We start from the raw sequence: 18024 nt of genomic DNA on the forward strand, positions 1-18024 counted from the left end.
CGCCACTTTTGGGATGACAGCGGACAGCTTTCAATAATTCTGCCAATCCCGGTAATCCACCTGGATACTCCCCCTGTCAGGGGTGAATTGTCGCCGTCCAGATCGAAAGGAGTTCTTTGAGAGAGAATGTGTGTGTGTGTGCGAGAGGATCCCGCAGTCGATATATCACATTCCATCACTTGGAGGGGCGGTCAGCAACGTGTCATGCATCGAGGGGTATGCATTCTTCAGCAAGGAGAATCCACGAACTATATGGACTGAATATTATTATGATGGGCGCTCTCTGTCCTCTGTTTGAGGCACTGACCGGGTTGAACCAGCTCATACTTCGTACATCACTGTCGTGTCTTCCAAGGCCTCTATCGGCGATCCCGGGTTCCATCCAAAGTTCAGCCACAGAAGATCCGTCCAACTAACTCGAGCTATTCGTGTCTGTCTGATATTTGATCTTTGTTCTCGTTGCGGGGAAACCCCCGAGCTGTGACGAATGATTAGGGAATATCTAGAATGATTACGAGTACAAATTGTGGCTCCTCGTGTCATATCTCTTTGATAACCACTCCCTCACTCATCTGGAGAACGGGTGAGATTGACCAGACAACTATCGTCAAATCCCGCATCAATGTAGTCAACATAACCAATGCACTCAATGTGAATTACATAACCTCATCCTTCGACTTATACCTCATAGAGTGTTCAACACGTTCTGCATCGCTGCCGTATTCGAGTCCTCTCTCCGCGACACATATGTGCGCACATCCTGCACACTCAACCCAGCTTCACCCGCGCCGCGACCTGGACTACCGCCAGCACTATTGCCCGGTCGACCACTAGTCGCACCAGCTGCGCCGCCACGGACTCGTTCCCGCAGAGCCTCGGAACCAATAACGAAGAGGTTCCCAACTTCCAGCAGTACGTCCAGCGCACCACTCGGCCCTTTGACCTGCTCATCAATGTCCCAAGATTTCAGCACATCCGTGTACTGCGTCATGTCCTTGGTCACCATGAGTCCACCCGGTCCGTTGACTGCAAACCGCTTGAAATGCTCCAGGAGCAGATTGCGCGTGCCCAGGGCGATCTCCGTCAGCAGCTGGGGAAGATTGGAACCGCTCGTCGGCAGAGACGTGACAATGTTGTGGTGCATCCGCTTCAAAAAGGCGCAAATGGCAGCGCACGTCTAATACAATCAGTATATCATTCCAGCCAGCCAGCGCCGTCATTCATCACTCACCGGGGTTTGCAGCTTCTCCAGCCACGCCGCGGTATCTCCCTCCTTCGGACGGAAGTCGTTCTTCTTTTGGCCGGAGAGAAGTTTGTTCACCCATGCCAAGGCGGCATCGATGACCTTCTGTTCGATCCCGTTGACTTTCTCTTCGATTTTCATGATCGTGAGATTGGTCCGCTTTTCCATCTCACGGCGCACCGTGAGACTTCCCGCTGCCAGAGGGATCAGCAACGTATGGATGCACATCACCATCAGATTTGCAATGCCTATCGCATTTTGAACCGCCGGCAGGTAAGAGAAATCAGGCTCCACTTTCCCCGTCTCTTGTGCCGTCGCCGACTCCAACGCGGCATCCAGACAGACTTCGATATAACCCTCACCCATCATCGAAAGCAGAAGGCCCAAGAGTGTCATCATATCCTTGGGGACCTCGCTGCTCACACTCAGCTCTAAGCCTCGACCCACCCCCTCAGCAAGCCACTTCAGCATGCGTTTCGCGTGAGCGATGCTCGGGAGGCCGTCTTCTTCGGTGAGCTTGATCTCGCTTAGTCGTGTCAGGTCGCTTGCGTCCGTCACACCCGCAACTTGTAGCAACATCTTTCTCTGCGTGGCAGAGAACTCGGACGATTCAAGACGACTGATATACGCGTCCCGCGAAGAAGAGAGTAACTCTGTGCCGGATTTGGAGAGAGAGGCCATGAATGTCGTTGCGGCCTTCTTTCGACGGGCATGATAGGTCGTAAACTTGAATAACAGGGATGTGTAAAACTCCTCCAACGTCTTCTTTTCCCGCTCGATGTATGAGGACCCCACAAAGTAAGGAACGAAGAGGTCCTCCAGCTGTTGATCCAAGACCAGCGCAGTCTGGGCGGAAATCGGATCCGGTGCCTCGGTCAAGCCATGGGCTTTCAGGTCATCAACCAGCGCACTAATGTAGCTGCGCGAGCTTTGCAAAGATCGCAAGAACGCCAGAGACGAGATCCCATTAGCCTTTTCTAGGACCATCTCCAATCTTTGTTGGATAGACTGTTGGAATACTCGCTGGAGGAATTTCCCCAGAACTTGCTCGTAGTAGGGAAACGCTCGTCTGATAATAGCGGATTCCTCCTGTACCACCGCCTTCACTTCGTCAACCAACGACTGAAGACTCGATTCCACCTTGGAAGGCTCCGAGTCGGGGTTGGCCAGCTGTTCCCATGTCTCGGGGTCTCCTCCCACTTCCTCGGTGACAAGCTGGCTCCGATCGATGAAGAACTGGTGTTGGTTGACGAACAGCGCAATGACACTGGCACCCCCATTGAAATCTTGAAGAACCGTCGCGCAGTCTTTCATTCCCTCGAAATTAGCTTTGCGATAGAAATCGTCAAACTGCTTCAGGAGATCCTTCTCCAAAGTTTCCGAGAACTTCTCAATGATCTCCCGCGTGTTGAGTTTGATTTCGTTGGTCGATTCGCTGTTGTCACTGTCCACAACTTTATCCCCATAACCATTCGATTTCCCGTTGGAGTCACCCCAACTCTTCGGGTCAAGCCTCTGGCTGATACGCAGGAGCTGTCGCGCAATCTGTGCCGAGCGAACCTTGGCTTCTCCCGTCCCAGATCGCCTCAGGTTCTCCAGGAGTGTAATATCTCCACGGTTGCTCACATTATCCCAGCATTCGAGGAGGAAATGCGCGTCCAGGGCGCGACGTCTCTGCCGATCCAGCTCCTCTAATCTCCGACCCGTTTCCACCGCCATATTCCCGTTCGCCCCGACATCGCTCGCGGATATGCCGGCGCCATTCAGAGACGTATCCAGTTGCTGGAAAGACTCGATGGTCTGCTTCAGCTTCCTGCCCAGGGAGCTGATATTCTGCGAATGCTGGGCCTCGGCCCGCCGCACCGCAGCAGACAGCTCGTTCTCCCGGATCTCCAGGTCCCCCGAAAGGTCTTCGAGTTGGCGTTGCGCATGCTCGAAGGTGCGGATGAGCGGCTTCGGATCGAACAGCTGGTTGCCGCCCCCGGGAGGCGCCCCGGAGCGACGGTGCGAGGTTGCGCTGTCGGAAAGGGACTCGATGAATTCCTTCACGATGAAGTCGCGGCTGGAGAAGTCGTCCAGAGTGAAGCTGGGGCCTTTGGGGAAGACCGATCGCGACGAATGGTTTGTTTGCGAGGTGAGGGACGCATTGTCCGGCATGTTTGCGGCCGATGGCAGTCGCCTGCCTGCATTTGAGATGGGATCGGTGGTTTCTGTGGGGGTTGTAGGCGGTCGACTCTACCGGCTCGGTGGGCTCCTTAGACGTTGAATTGTTCCAGGCAGAACCGCGTGAAGACCAGAGGGGATCTGGTTATTCGACTTGGGTCTGGGGAAAGTGACAACGTATCGATCGGCTTGACGGAATGCGGACGCACCAGCCACAGGAGGGCATTTATCTTATCTGCTGTACTCCGTACAGTCCATACGTTATTGTTCGAGCTAGAGTCAGAAGCGAGAGGAGATGCTCAGCTTCTTAGATGCTCAATATTAGCATACAATTGACTCCATGCCTAAGTAGTGTCGCATTTTTTTCCCTGTCTGTTGTACGTGGTATTCATACGTCAGTAGTCTTGTAACTGTGGCGCAGTCGCGGTCCGACATGATTCTATTTCGGTGGTGGGGATTTTGAGCTCAGATCTCCAACAATCCAGCTGCCTGGGACAACGCAGCCCTCCATTTAATCGTCCAGATCGCAGGCCTTCATTCAACTTCATATGATCCTTGGACCGAGGGACCCGTTCAACCGCTCTCCTCCCGACACACGCTAGTGCGGCTTCTACAAAAACTAGCTACCGTCCCGCCTCCGGAGTCTCGTCTCGCCTCGTCCATCAGTTCCAGCCATGGTCTCCCAACGCGAAAGAGAACTCCTTCGAGGAGACATCCGTGCCCGGGGATCCAAGCTCACCGCGGCCGAGCGAGAGGAACTCCTGAAGCCATACCTCCCCGATCCGGCCGAGCTGCGCAGTCGGCCACGCCGCAAGAAGACACCGCCGCGGAAGACGCCCATTCGCACGTTCCTGAAATCCCAGCTGCATCAGCTCGTCTACACCATCATCCATATCTTCTTCGGGATCGCGACGCGCCTCGTGCATACGTATCATGCCGTCGTGGATCGCATCTTCGCCCTCGTGTACTACCACCACCGGACCCCCGAGTTAATCCGCAAGGACGTGAAGAACCTCGACCGGCTGCCGCAACACCTCAGCGTCATCCTGTCCCTCCGGAAGGAAGACGATGCCTTGGCGGTCCTGATGGATGAGGTGGCGGAGCTGGCCGCCTGGAGCGCCAGCGCGGGCATTCCAGTGTTGAGTGTCTATGAAAGAAGCGGTGCGTGGAGGTGATCCCCTAGTTTATAGAAGACTATTACTGACGGTTGGTTTAGGACTTCTGAAATCGTGCATCCCGCTCCTCCACCAGATCGTCACGAAGAAGCTCTCCTCCTACTACGGATCTCCCTCGCAGCAACCGACGTTACAGCTGTTCGCTCCTCATCATCCCGTCTACCAACCGCAGGACGAGCCCGATCGGTTCGCCGAGAAATCCAACTCCCAGACCCTGACCCTCTTGCTTCTTTCCGCCACCGACGGCCGCGAGACGTTCGTGGACCTCACCAAAACCCTGGCAGAAATGTCGCAGAACGGAAAACTGTCCCCCGCCGACATTACGATGGAGTTGGTCGATGCGGAAATCAGCGAGATTACGACGCAGCCGTCCCAACCGACCACTGAAGGTCCGGATGACGCCGTTCCAGCGGTGGCTGTGAAACCCGAGCCGGACCTCTTGCTGGTGTTTGGGCCGATCTTGAAGCTAGATGGGTACCCGCCGTGGCATATCCGTCTCACCGAGATGTTCTGCACGGGCGACAATAGTAGTAACATGAATGGGTCTGGTGGAGCGGTCGAGTACCAGGGCTTTCTCCGGGGGCTGTGGCATTATGCAGGGGCACAGATGAGATTTGGTCGTTGAGTTCGCGATTACAGTGTTGTGTTGTGGCGTAGATTAATTTCCGTGTTAATATCCCTTCTGTCTCTTTTTCTGTTACTTAACTCCATTATGCATGTGATAGAAACACCACGACGGTGGACTGGATACGAATGTATGCTTTCATGATATCCCACGCTAAGAAAATGATCTATGTACAGGTTCCTTTGTAATATTCCCAAACGCATTCCTAAGCCTACTCCATGGTCATTGCAAACAATCCTAACGTCATTGTCGGTATACGGTTTACCCCGCCCTACTGGCCAGAATGCATAGACTGCCAGCTGGATATATGGGTCCGCATGCAGTCAAGGCATCTGACGACTTCCATTCCGTCCTCAGTCATGCCTTCCACCGCACAACATGAGCAGACCTTTCTGCGACGTCTGGCCATTTGGTCATAATCCATCGCGTCCGCCCCCGGTGCACCTGCAAAATCCGGGGACGGCTCCAACCCCACGATGGGATTGACGGAACCCACACAGTCGACAGCATCGCATTGTCGAAGACATATATAGCAGCTTCGCTCGCCACACAGGTCGCAGTCCGCGTAGGCGTCAAGAACTTCCCTCGTCGTCGGTCGCCGATGACAGATATGACACGGCCTCAAGCAGGACGCCGACGTGCAGTAACTTTGTTGAAGAGGATAGGAAGGCGGAACCAAGGTCTTTGGGGAGATCGGGGGAGAGTAGGTATCAGAGGTGGCGGTGACACAGAGGTTGGGCGGTAACAGTTTGGTCTGCGTGAGATTGGCCTGAAACGGTTGTGCATGGTTGCTGAAACACGACTGAGGGTGCTGCGTCTGGTGGTAAGGCTGCTGGATGACGCGTCGCTTTCGGGCAAAACTCCGCGGACGATGTGACTCCGCAGCTTCCTTGGGTAGATCCGAGTATGGGAAGAGGATCGACGGATTCAAGTGATGGAGGGACGAAGGGATGAATTTGGTGCTGAGAGGTGTTAGCAAACTGGGCGAGTCAGAATTTGCCTCCTCGGGCACCTACTTCTTGGTTATGTTGATAGCATCTGGCGCAACATGATCTCTCTTGCGCTTTCTCAAGCTCGCATTGGCCGACGAGTCATCATGCTCCGGTCCATTCGCTGGGAAGCCTGATTGAGAAGACGCAGCAGAATTAAAATAGTTGGATAGATTCATCGGGGCACAGTCATCCAACGTTCAGGACGTGGGTGACCGAAGGGGCTTTAAAGAGGCGACGCTATGCAATGCAGAAGGCGAACAATCGATGGGAGAATGGGAGAGGCGGCTCTAGGCGATGCGAAGAGAAGTAATATGCAAGTTCAATGACAAGGAAATCCAGCCTGAAAGCAGAGAAAGGGTATCATGAAACAAAGAGGTGGGAAGAGAACGATGGAGGTTGTTGCTGTGGTAAAGAAGAATCATCGGGTTGAATCCATTTGATAAGGGAAATCTTACCGTTGGTGCCTCAGGCAGTAACGGTCCGTGTCGGGCAGCTGCCTCGGAAGGATTGCCGTGCGGACCTTGATAGCTACAGTAAAGTATCTTACTTGATAAGTAAGACCTTTAGGCTGAATAATAGTATCATGTAACTCAGTATAAGAAAAGAATCTTTGAGTATGAAGCTGTTATCGCGGTGAGGCAACCAGATGTTGGAGAACCCCCAATATACACAACCGTATACAACTAGTAACAGCAATCAGAGGGAGAAGAAGCCCCACATGGCGGTGGAGATGAACCCTATCTGTTTGTGTGTATTTTATTTCTTTACCCCTGACTAACCACTCGTGCTGGATGAGGCTCGATCAATAATGGACACCACTCGGTCCCATAATAAGGGAATATCTTCGAAGATCGCATTTCGTTCTTAACATTCTCATTATACTGACAAAGCAATGAACTCCGATTGTGATGTTGAAATGATCAGAGTTCCTTACAGCTGATCCAATAGTCCGGAGGCTTCTTGGCGTCCTACTAATTTCCCTAGTCCACTCCCCTCAGCGTTGGTCCAAACCCTTAAAATCACCTGGGGTGTAATGCGGTCCATGTCCTCCATTGACGCTCGTCCAACGGTCCTCCCGTCGCCTCGCTAAACGACTATCAACTTCCTCCATGCCAATCTCCCTCCGGGAGCATTGGTCACGCTATTCGAACCGAGATCCTGATCCCCTCCCCTCCTTTTCGCGATGGAGAGCAACATTGCCGAACTAGTCGAGAGACTAGGCAGTGACGAAGATGCCGTGCGCAAAATGGCCGTTTTCAAGCTCCAGGGCAGCATTGGGGACCCTTCCTTTGCCGATATCTTTATTGCGGAGGGTGGGTTGACCAGATTGCGCTACCTGACCCTACACGCCAGTGGGAACACATTGGCATACAGCCTGACGAGTTTCGCCAGACTGCTGGAGGTGGACAAGGGTTGGGAGTTTGTCGACCAAGAAGTCGTTGAGAGAGTATGTTTCGACTGCTACATTTAGCTCCCCTGCAGGGAATGCATGCTGATCGGTCTTACGGGCTTATAGATTGTGGAACTCATCGTAACGCACCCCTTGGTCAATATTCTACGCGGCGCAATGTCCATCCTCGTCTCCATCGTCTCGCATCCATATACCGGAGGACGGTCTTCTCAGAGTGGAACTTTCGGATTTCGGGCGTTGAAGCCGGCGATTGCGATATATCCGCAATTCCTGGAAATGCTCGTCAGTAGACTTTCATCGGCCGACCATGCGCTCTGCGCAAACGCTCTCCAATTAATCAACTCCCTCATGCGCGACTCGATTACCAACGACGTGGAGTCGGAATGGCCCAAATTCATCCAGAAATTGCAGGACCTGGGAGTGATCAGGGCGGTTTATTCTCTCATGCAAGGCTCCACGTTGCAGGACCATGCGCACCCACTCATTGAGTTTCAATCCCTCACCAAGGTCCTGCTCCGAAAATGGCGGGACATTCCTTTGGACCTCGAAAATCCAGAACATAGACGAGCGCTAAAGGGAATCCATCTGGCTAGTAACCCGGACAGGAATCAACACAAAGGCAACGATGATCCGAACGACGTGCGTCGATCGAAGAGACACAATCCGGAGAAGTGGAGACGGCTTGGATTCGAATCAGAAAGCCCCGTCATGCAATTCGAGCATATGGGCTTTCTGGGCATGATGGACTTGGCCGATTACGTCCGAAACCACCAAGACGGATTTCAGCAGATCCTTCTCGAGCAATCGACGAAGCCATCCCAGTATCGCTGTCCAATTGCGCGTGCATCGTTATCTGTCACGTCCATCCTGTATGAGCACTTCGAGGTGGACAAGTCTGAAATGGAGGACGCCAAGAGTTATCTGATCATGGAGTCGCGCTCGAACCTCGACAAGTTGTTCAAACCCCTCTTACTACACTGGACGCGGTTGCATGTTGCAGGCCTGCATGCGTTTTTCCGTCTGTGGAAGGCAACCGGCGCAGAGCTCGAAGATTACGACAAGATTGTCGAACTAGTTCGCATTCTTATCGAATCGGTCGTTGGGGGAGCTCCCCGGACGAAAGATGTACAGGATATCGAAGAAGAGCTGGCAGACTTTGAATATGGCCGGCTTCGCGAGCTTCAGATGGAAATCCTCGAGCTGACTTATGAGGACTTCTGGGGACAACACCTGCGCCAGATCCGCGAGGAATTGCACCATGAAGCTCTTCAGTTTGTCAAGGAACAAAGGATTCGATGCCTGCTACAGGGTGCCTGGTTCCCCAGTGGAAACCAAGGGAAAGATGGGGTGACTTCTACCGACATGGCGTGGAAGTTCGTTCAGCTTTCTCACAACCGAAGATACCTGCATTTCGGGCACTTCGAGAGCATGGGTGATGGACGCCCAGACCTGGATGCTCTCCCAGAGAAAAGTGAGTCTACCTCTATCTCAGCCCTGCTGCATTCTTGTTCCGTTTATACTGACATCCCTAGTCGATTTGTCGATTGTCTCTTCCGTGGTCTCAAATATCTCAACAGCACCCGACGACGCCTCGTCCTCGACAGTAAAAAGTGCATCGCAGCCTGTCTCTTCGACGAAAATCACCATCCATGGCTACTCGACGACAGATGAATCCCAGCGTACTAATACTTCTCATTCCAATAAGACGCTTCAAAAGGAGAATGTCCTCCTAAGCCTTCGGCCACAGTCAACCAGCATTGCATCTGAATGGCTGGATGGGCTGCTCATGCTCCTGAATCAACAGCCTATCACCGCGGAAACGAGCAAATTGATCACGTTGGTGAGCAACTACGGTTTCAAGATTCGTCTTTTGAACATTCGGTTTGATGACGGCTTGTTTGCCGGTGACGCCCCAGTGGTTCCTTCGCGAGAAGGTCTTGATGATAACTACTACTATGATGTCTTTGGGGGTAATTAGGGTATGTTCTCGGGAAATGTAATTATACGAGCCTGCTACATTCCAGACTTCTTTGTTGATGTATATATTCTGGCAGCTCTGTTGGGCTTCTTTATTTTCGGTTTCTAATTTTGAATATACCCCATGGTGAATTTTGCAAAGATACTCACGTTTCCCTGCGGTAAAGTATTTGATATACCCACGCAATGCAATGGCTTGAGGCGTATGGAATACAACGTGATATATGCCTCTGCTAGGATGACTCCTACAGCAACAATTATCTGTATAGGAGAGACTTCAGCTACATTTTAATACAATTTACAGACAATACTGTCCAGAAGGTGCGTATATACATACAACAATGCAAGTTGAAGACCTTGTGAGGGCGGCTTATACTTGCTCTATGAAAGCTGCAATTACGTAGTGAGCTTGGCGTGGGGCGATCATTCGGGTACCTAGAACTTCTTCCATCACTCCAACAAACACGACCCGGCTGGTCTACGCGTATCTATCAGGCCTAATTGCGCACAGCTGACCTGGCTGAATAGCCGGCCTCCTACAATGTCTCCCTTTCATGTCCATATTTGCTTTGCATAATGACTACCCGTTCCAACAAGCGGCAACGAAGGTCAACTGTCTACCTATCCTCCTCCGATGAATCTCAAAGCGAGAGAACAAAACGTGTCCCAAGCAAACCAAACAAGTAGGTCGATTCGTGACCCAAATGGAGATATGTCAATAGTTATTCCGAGTGACTTATCACCCCTTGACACAGGCACGACCTTGATCAACCCGACATTCGCAGCCGACCCTCGACCACCTTTTCTGGCAAAAGGCGGAGCCCCGACGTACCCTCGACGAAGACATCCACGACTAGCAAATCCATCCGCGGCTATTTCGAGTCTTCGAATCCGGAAAACCAGCCGTCATTGCCTAAGCCCGAGAACAAACGAATTCCATCACCCGCGATCAACGGAATTGAAGACGACGATATCATCGACGATTATGACTCCTACGACGAATTGTTTAGCAGCTTTGCAGGAGAGGACACCGCGAATGGGAGTAAGCCTGTCGCCATCTCGAATACTCAGAGCCTATCCCAGTCCTCGTCTCGTACGAACTTGAGCCGCAACACAAGGCAGAGTAACGCCCCGAAGCGCTTCATAGTCCCGCTAGCCACCGATCGAAGGAAGACATCACCACCTTCCACACAATCGCCTGATGGTCAGCTACCCTGGACACAGCGGTATCCTCCGCAGGACTTGGATGAGCTAGCGGTGCATAAAAAGAAAGTTGCCGACGTAAACGCTTGGTTGAAGGATGCCCTCGCGGGAAACAGTAGACGTGTAAGACTGCCACCGTTACGGTCTTCCTTTGACATGAACTAATCCTCATCACTGACAACTGATAGAGATTACTTGTTCTCCGTGGGCCGGCAGGGAGTGGGAAGACAACCACGGTTTCCTTGTTGGCAAAATCACTGGGCTTCGAGATTGTGGAGTGGAAAAATCCCCCAGTCTCTGATTATGCCTCAAGTGATTATGTATCAGTCGGGAAGAGGTTTGACGAATTCCTCGACCGTGGCAGTAGCTACGGAGGTCTGGAGCTCGATTCGGGGGCTAGCCCTCGTGAAAGTGACAGTGACCATGTCAACACCACGTCTCGCCGTGTTATTCTAATCGAAGAGTTTCCTGCTCTCAATCGAAATTCGCCAAGTCTGGCCGCATTCAGGCTATCACTCCAACGGTGCCTGGCCACATCGGGCATAGAAACAGGTTCAAATCCGGAAACTCCTATTGTCATGATTGTATCTGAAACTCACTTGAACTCGGACTCCTCATTGGCCGACAACATCACTGTATATCGACTGCTTGGGGCGGAGATTTGCAGACATCCCAGCACAACGATCATTGATTTTAACAGCATTGCCCCGACATTCATGTATAAAGCTCTAGGGTTAGTCCTGGACAAGGAAGCCCGCTATTCGGGACATCATACAAAGCCAGCACATGCGGTGCTCCAGGCCATTTCCAAAACAGGAGATATAAGAAGCGCGATCAACTCCCTGGAATTTCTTTGCCTCCGTCCCGAGGCAGCTAAAGCGCTCAAGACCAATGCCCGCAAAACCAAAGGCCAGCGTAAAACAAACGCGTCGACACTTCCTACCGAAGAACAGACACTACTGTCAGTTTCGCAAAGGGAAAGCAGTCTTGGGATATTCCATGCTGTGGGGAAGATTGTGTACAACAAACGCCACGAGCTAGATGCTGCCGCCGCCCATGGGAAACAACCCTCGCCGCCACCTCACTTGAGCGAACAGGATCGGCCAAAGCCCTCCCAGGTTTCCGTGGATGAGCTCATCGATGAGACCGGAACTGATGTTCAGACGTTCATTAGCGCTCTGCACGAAAATTATGTACCATCCTGCGACGGCGCATCTTTTGTAGACTGCGTCAATGGGTGCATCGATGCCTTATCAGACAGTGATTTACTGTCTCCCGGTACTCGAAATGGGAGCTCTTTTCGACATGCCGCTAAGACCGTCAATACCAGAGGCAGCACCGGTCTTGACGTATTGCGACAGGACGAGCTCAGTTTTCAGGTGGCAACGCGAGGGATGTTGTTCTCGCTGCCTCACCCTGTGAAGAGGTGCTCCAGACCGACGGGCCATTCCGGCCGCAGAAACAACGCACACCAGATGTATTTTCCGGCTTCCTTCCGTCTCATCCATGATACGGAGGAAATCGAAGATCTTGTTAGCATATGGACGAAGAAGTTATTGGATCCATTCAGGAGTTTGGCTACGAGATCCAGCGCAGATTCCGGAACTGCTCCAGGACCGACAAAGGACGAGGAGCCCATAACTGTAACGATGATGTCGCGCAGTGATCTGCTTCTCTACCAGCTGCCCTACATGACAGCGATATCCTGCGACCAAGGGGACACACGGGAACTTCAGCGAATCACTGGCTTTTACGAAACCAAAAGCGACGTCCTGGAGGGAGACTCAGATGAACTCCAAACCGAATTGGTTGAATGTTGCGCCGACCACAATACTTGGAAGCCATTGAAGTTGAAGTCTTCTGCGCTCAACCGGAATGTTTTTGGTCCCCAGTTGCCGATAGGTCACGACGACCAAGAGGAAAAGCTGATATTAAGCGATGACGATATATTGGATGATTGAAATACCCGTTACTTTTGGACTCTTGTCCGAGTATGATTTTGGATAATATAGATTCCCATAGATAATTTGATTGATGCGACATCTGTTGTATGCAATTCTTGACTAAGCCGATCCCGGAGCCTTGGCTACGAGCCTCCGCAACAACTGTCATATCTGTCGCGAAACATTCCCTCCTTTCCTGCCAATCCGCCCACTTCGTGTACACTTTTGTTGTTTTTGTTGCTTTGTCTTCTCGTGTTTATATTATTCTCATTCGTTTGAACCTGTACCACTCAAGCCGCAGCGGGTTCGGCATGAAAAATGGTCCGCAACGATGTCAACATCATGAAAGCAAAGCCGCGGAGTTCAACATCGAATGGAACTGTACACAATGAGACCGACGACGCACAACCGAAGACTGAATCGCCAGAATCATCCAGCCCAGCCAGCGTATTAGCGGCAGTGACTCACGCATCCATCCCCAGTTGGACCAGTATCGTGTTGATGGTCTCGTTGATCTTTGGTGGCTGTTGTACCAATGTGGGTGGTCTATCAACAGACAACTTGTTCAGCAATTGACCTGTGATTTTAGGTATACGCGCTTGAAGCGATTATCAAGTATGTGTCCGTCCATCTTCTACGCACTAGAAGTATACTAATCATTTGGAATGAAGAGAGCAACCTAGTTCCGGTATAGTCCACCACCGTTTTCTCCATCCTCGAGTCCACCTGTCCTAATTGACCCAAAGGACCGCTCATCACATTCGCTCAATTCGTCCTCGCTGCACTATTCACAGCTCCAAGCTTCATATCCCTTTCCGCCGGCCCCAAGTCATTATTCCTCGCGCCGCGCGCTATCCCGCTAAGATCATGGATCATCTATACCGCATACTTCCTGTCCGTGAACCTCTTAAACAACTGGGCCTTCGCATACAAAATATCGATACCCCTGCATATCATCCTACGATCCGCCGGGCCTGTCGCCTCCATGGTGATCGGCTACATCTACAATGGGAGGAGATACTCCCAAGGACAGATACTGGCCGTCGCAATGCTGACCGTAGGCGTTATGGCATCGGCCCTGGCCGACGCCCACGAGAAGGGCCAGTCCATCAACCTCGTTAACAGTGGAAATGATTCCTCCCTCACCGATTCGGTGATCGGGTTCACAATCCTCGCGCTGGCAATGGCGCTGTCCGCGTTCCAGGGCATCTACGCCGATCGACTCTACGAGACTTACGGCCGGAATAACTGGAAAGAGGCGCTCTTCTACTCGCACACGCTGTCTTTGCCGCTCTTCCTGCCGGCGTATACGCATATTGTGTCGCACTGGAGGGGACTCTTCGCGTCTGCGTCGTTGCTCTCCGGAATTGAAGGTATTTCGGGGACGCTGAGCCAGGCGCTGGATTCGACTGGCATCCCAGCGGCAGAGTCTTCCGTCGCTTGGGTCGCCAACACCGTGTCGGAGATTCTCACGAGTCTCACAAACTGGAAAGCTCTCTGCAGCGCGCTGGACCACATCCCAATGCAGGTGTTCTACCTCGTGATGAACGCCTTGACGCAGTATCTGTGTATTCGTGGTGTTCATCTGCTGGCTGCTAAATCGTCCTCGCTGACCGTCACCATTGTGCTGAATATTCGCAAGTTGGTCTCGCTGTTGATCTCCATCCACCTGTTTGGGAATAATCTCGCGCCTGGTGTCCTGCTGGGCGCGCTTTTTGTTTTCGGTGGGGGTGCGTTGTACGGGTTTGAGGGAGCCCGTTTGAGAAAGGCGAAGGTCAAGCGAACTTAGCCACTATATGCTTACACGGGGTTTTGTATAGACTTCTAGACTCCTGTGAGTTGCAATAGATTGTTAGAATATCTTAAGAATATTAGCATGACTGGCCAGACGTCGACTTGTAGTGTACGGGTCCTAGTCGTACAGATAGACAGATACCCGTGAAAGGCTGCCCAAGAGAATCACACCAAACCCTGGGTAGACTAGGTATAAGCTCTAGCATACAGTTACAAACGCAAATACAATTGTATACATCGCCATAATACAGCCCCTCGCGTACAGTTCCTTGTTTTACATGCCATCATCCATATTTGAGACCTCGCCAAGAGGTTACAAGACTTCACCGACAATCTTAGCTGCCTCCTTGTAGGTCTCCAGAAGCTTTTCGCACTTCTCCCTCTCGGCCTTGATGCCGTCGTCCTCGTAGAGAAGCTCTGCGAAAAGGTCTTCCTTATAGAGCTCACTGACAAGTCTGTTCTGCACGACGTCCTTGCTGTGGTTCACCAGAAGGTGCATGATAGCCTTGGGCACCTGGTCGGCGATCGTCTCCCTGACAATATCGAAGTAGGATGAGATCAGCCGGCGGATGAGTTCAGTCTCCAAAATCTCGCGGTCAGACAGAGTCGGCTCAGTGGAATTATCCTGTGAGACAGCGTCAGCGGTGAACTCCCAATGAGCAGCGCTGTGGGGAGGCGAGCGTACAAGGGAGCCAGCGTCGCCACCATATTCAGCTGGGGCCGTATAATCCTCTGTCGGCATGACAGGGGAACGCATCTCCATCCGGCGGTTGCTGTGGTTGATGTTCGTTTCGATGGCATGGCTAGACGGTTTGGGTTGACTGGATGGCTGAGGGAAGGGCGCAGAGAGCTGCGCGCCATCCTTGCCAAAGAAATAATTCAGGAACGAATCGCGAGTAGTGTTGGCCCCGCCAAAAACCGCATGAGGGCCCGACTGCACCCCGTTAAGAGACGCGGCAATACTGCCCTCTTGCGTCTTGCCGACATGAGGAGACATGCTGCGCGTTCCTCTGGCCGATTGGCTTCTGATCGGGAGGGGCTGTCCTTTAGAGTCGACATGCTCTTCCTCCTCTTCAGGGGAAGCGACATTGCCGTTAACGCCTCCGAGTTCCTTTAGGCGTCTCTTCTCACGCTTCCTCCTGTCTTCTGCCAGCGCCGCTTTCCTCTCCTGCTCTTGTTTATTCTGGATGATAGACGACATGGCGGCCGCCGCGCCGAGGAAGTTCGGGTGATTCGTGTTGATGTAGGCTCTTTGAATGGAGATCAAAGATTCAACATAGGCAGAGCAAGGACCCAAACGCTCACGGAGAAGGTCAGAGACAACTTCAATCAGCTTCCCCTGGAGACGCGGGAAGCGCAAAAGCTCTTGCGAACCGCAGGTATGACAGATCTTGATGAGCTCTTCATAAACTAACTCGACACATCTCTGGCTGGGGGCTTCCAGCATCTTGATCTGAGGTTTCACCAGAAGGTCGAAAGCAAGTTCCGGGACAAACAGGCTCGGTCGCGGGCCAGTAGAGTTTCGGATCGCCGTCCGAATGTCGGAGACGGTCAGGTTATGCGTGGGATCAATGGTCTCGAGGGAGTTGCCGAAGACAGAGTTGAAAATATAGTAGATGCGAGCTCCTCCACACAGTTCCTTCGTAGAGATCTCGGACGAAGTTCCATCAATGGAGGAAATAAACGATGAAGCAAAGCGAGTCATGAGCTGCAGGATCAACGACCCGCGGTGTTCCTTTCCACTAAACTGTTTATTTCCATAGCTGGCAAGCTCTTGTTGGGTCTGCCCCATCAAAGTGTTCAGGCGCGCTTTGATGTCAGGCAGTCGATCGCGAATGTGAGACATTAATGTCGAGTTCAGAGTCTTTGCCAGAAACTGCGTGCCGCATCTGTTGGCCATGTTCCGGTAGGCGGGGTGGTGTCGGAAGAAATCAACTTCGGCCTGTAAAGCCTCTGACAGCGACTTTCCAGACTGAATGTCCTGCTGAGACCGGTTGACGACACCAATAAATCCAAGCTTCAACGGATACACGCGACCCGAAAGAATATCCATGGCGTTGGTCCCATGATCCATGAGGTCCAACTTTGTCAACACACCGATCGTTCTTCGGCCCATAGGGTCAACTTGACGAGCCAGCTTCAGCGCTTCTGAGTTGACCAAGTCGACATTCGCAGGGGAAACGGCGAGGATGATGCTGTTCGGCTTCGCTATATATTCCAAGATCAAGGCACGGGTCTGCTTCTCGATGTCCGATGGCTGGTCTCCGATGGGCACCTTGGTCAATCCCGGCAGATCAACCATGGTGAGGTTAAGGACGTGCGGAGAAAATATCTTGAGGTTGATCGGTTGTCTATTGATTCCTTTATTGCTTCCAGCGATTCTAGCGGTCTCGGCTTCAATCTCCTGCTTCACAAGCGCAAAGTCGTCGAATTTGCGACCGGGGAGGTGGTGGAATTCGGCCCACTCATTCTGTCCAGCTACACTGGCAGCGGTATGAGGTACATGGACCTCATCATTCGACGGTCTATCGGGGCGCTCGCTGGGGATATTGATAAGCTGTAGAATCAATGGTCGTCTCGTGACAATACCGCTGCCTCTGGGCAAGAAGTCTCTACCGACGATATTTTCGAGCACAGAGGACTTTCCCGACGACTGGGATCCGACCACAACCTGCAACGGTGTAAGCGCTCTCCAACACATCCACAGAGGGGGGCGGGACACAGGGGTGGACGGACGATCTGCGGTAAATCGAGAGAGTCATTCCCAATTGTGTTGAAGACCAAGTCTTGCAGCTTGTTGACCGTAACGAGGAGATCCTCACTAAGCGAGGCCATGTTGTCGAACGAAAGACTGCGGTCTTTGGCCGAGGTGGTGGAAAGCGCAAGATATGATGTCCGAAGGGTGGCTCAGATATTGCTTGTAAAAACGCGTCGATCCTGATCACGGAGACCCAGGGGAAAAGCGAGACTCCAAGTAGGAGGAGTCGGCGTCGCTATACGGTCGCTATGCACGTTCAGGCGGCTGCTTTCACAAAGATACACGGCGAAGCGAAGCTCACCCTCTTTTCGTCTGGCCTGGATCTATCTCGGAGGAGAGCAAACAATCCTAGGCCCTCCGTTAATCTACCACGGTCACGTGATATTGCTGATGTAATGGTGGCTCCGTTGTGCCGGAGAATTTCGGGCTTTAATTGTAGATCTAGAATAGTATACTCTTCGTATCCGTAGATAGCGCTACTCCGTACTCTATCAAGGCATCTTTCAACTTTCTGTGTATATCTACCGGGTAGATTGAGACGACCAAGATCAGCATTAAAAGTACAACAAGGTTCAGAGATTAGGACGTGGAATTGACTAGTTGTGGCACATCCAGCCGGGAGGTTTTGATCTTTACAGCATAGAGAAATGCCAGATCCATTTGGACATGCGTAAATACTACGAAAGCCATTGAACAGTCCCGGTTCCGATCATTGATCTCCCAGTCGAGGGAGCCCATTA

The 18024-nt window shown here is 52.1% G+C and overlaps 6 protein-coding genes across 6 annotated transcripts; 4 read left to right on the forward strand and 2 right to left on the reverse strand.

Moving 5' to 3' along the window:
• Positions 1–685: 685 nt before the first annotated feature.
• Positions 686–3400, reverse strand: ATEG_10393 (exocyst subunit SEC10; the record flags this gene model as incomplete). The annotated part of the gene is made up of 2 exons (XM_001218740.1): positions 686–1177; positions 1232–3400. 2 exons carry the CDS (start codon positions 3398–3400, stop codon positions 686–688), a joined length of 2661 nt encoding a protein of 886 aa, XP_001218741.1.
• Positions 3401–4080: 680 nt separating this feature from the next.
• On the forward strand, positions 4081–5206 carry ATEG_10394 (ditrans,polycis-polyprenyl diphosphate synthase; the record flags this gene model as incomplete). Its single annotated transcript, XM_001218741.1, has 2 exons — positions 4081–4567; positions 4623–5206. 2 exons carry the CDS (start codon positions 4081–4083, stop codon positions 5204–5206), a joined length of 1071 nt encoding a protein of 356 aa, XP_001218742.1.
• A 2238-nt stretch (positions 5207–7444) lies between these two features.
• On the forward strand, positions 7445–9587 carry ATEG_10395 (ELMO/CED-12 family protein; the record flags this gene model as incomplete). Its single annotated transcript, XM_001218742.1, has 3 exons — positions 7445–7645; positions 7715–9080; positions 9142–9587. The coding sequence occupies 3 exons, from the start codon at positions 7445–7447 to the stop codon at positions 9585–9587; spliced, it is 2013 nt and encodes a 670-aa protein (XP_001218743.1).
• Positions 9588–10162: 575 nt separating this feature from the next.
• ATEG_10396 (putative cell cycle checkpoint protein Rad17) lies at positions 10163–12750 on the forward strand (the record flags this gene model as incomplete). Its single annotated transcript, XM_001218743.1, has 3 exons — positions 10163–10269; positions 10342–10912; positions 10978–12750. The coding sequence occupies 3 exons, from the start codon at positions 10163–10165 to the stop codon at positions 12748–12750; spliced, it is 2451 nt and encodes an 816-aa protein (XP_001218744.1).
• Positions 12751–13050: 300 nt separating this feature from the next.
• Positions 13051–14521, forward strand: ATEG_10397 (putative UPD-GlcNAc transporter (Mnn2-2); the record flags this gene model as incomplete). Its single annotated transcript, XM_001218744.1, has 3 exons — positions 13051–13269; positions 13322–13379; positions 13527–14521. 3 exons carry the CDS (start codon positions 13051–13053, stop codon positions 14519–14521), a joined length of 1272 nt encoding a protein of 423 aa, XP_001218745.1.
• Positions 14522–14839: 318 nt separating this feature from the next.
• ATEG_10398 (dynamin-related GTPase DNM1) lies at positions 14840–17361 on the reverse strand (the record flags this gene model as incomplete). The annotated part of the gene is made up of 2 exons (XM_001218745.1): positions 14840–17197; positions 17263–17361. 2 exons carry the CDS (start codon positions 17359–17361, stop codon positions 14840–14842), a joined length of 2457 nt encoding a protein of 818 aa, XP_001218746.1.
• Between the last annotated feature and the right edge of the window lie 663 nt (positions 17362–18024).

The sequence above is a fragment of the Aspergillus terreus genome, genomic scaffold (genome assembly GCF_000149615.1).
Source record: "Aspergillus terreus NIH2624 scaffold_17 genomic scaffold, whole genome shotgun sequence".
Classification (NCBI taxonomy): domain Eukaryota; kingdom Fungi; phylum Ascomycota; class Eurotiomycetes; order Eurotiales; family Aspergillaceae; genus Aspergillus; species Aspergillus terreus.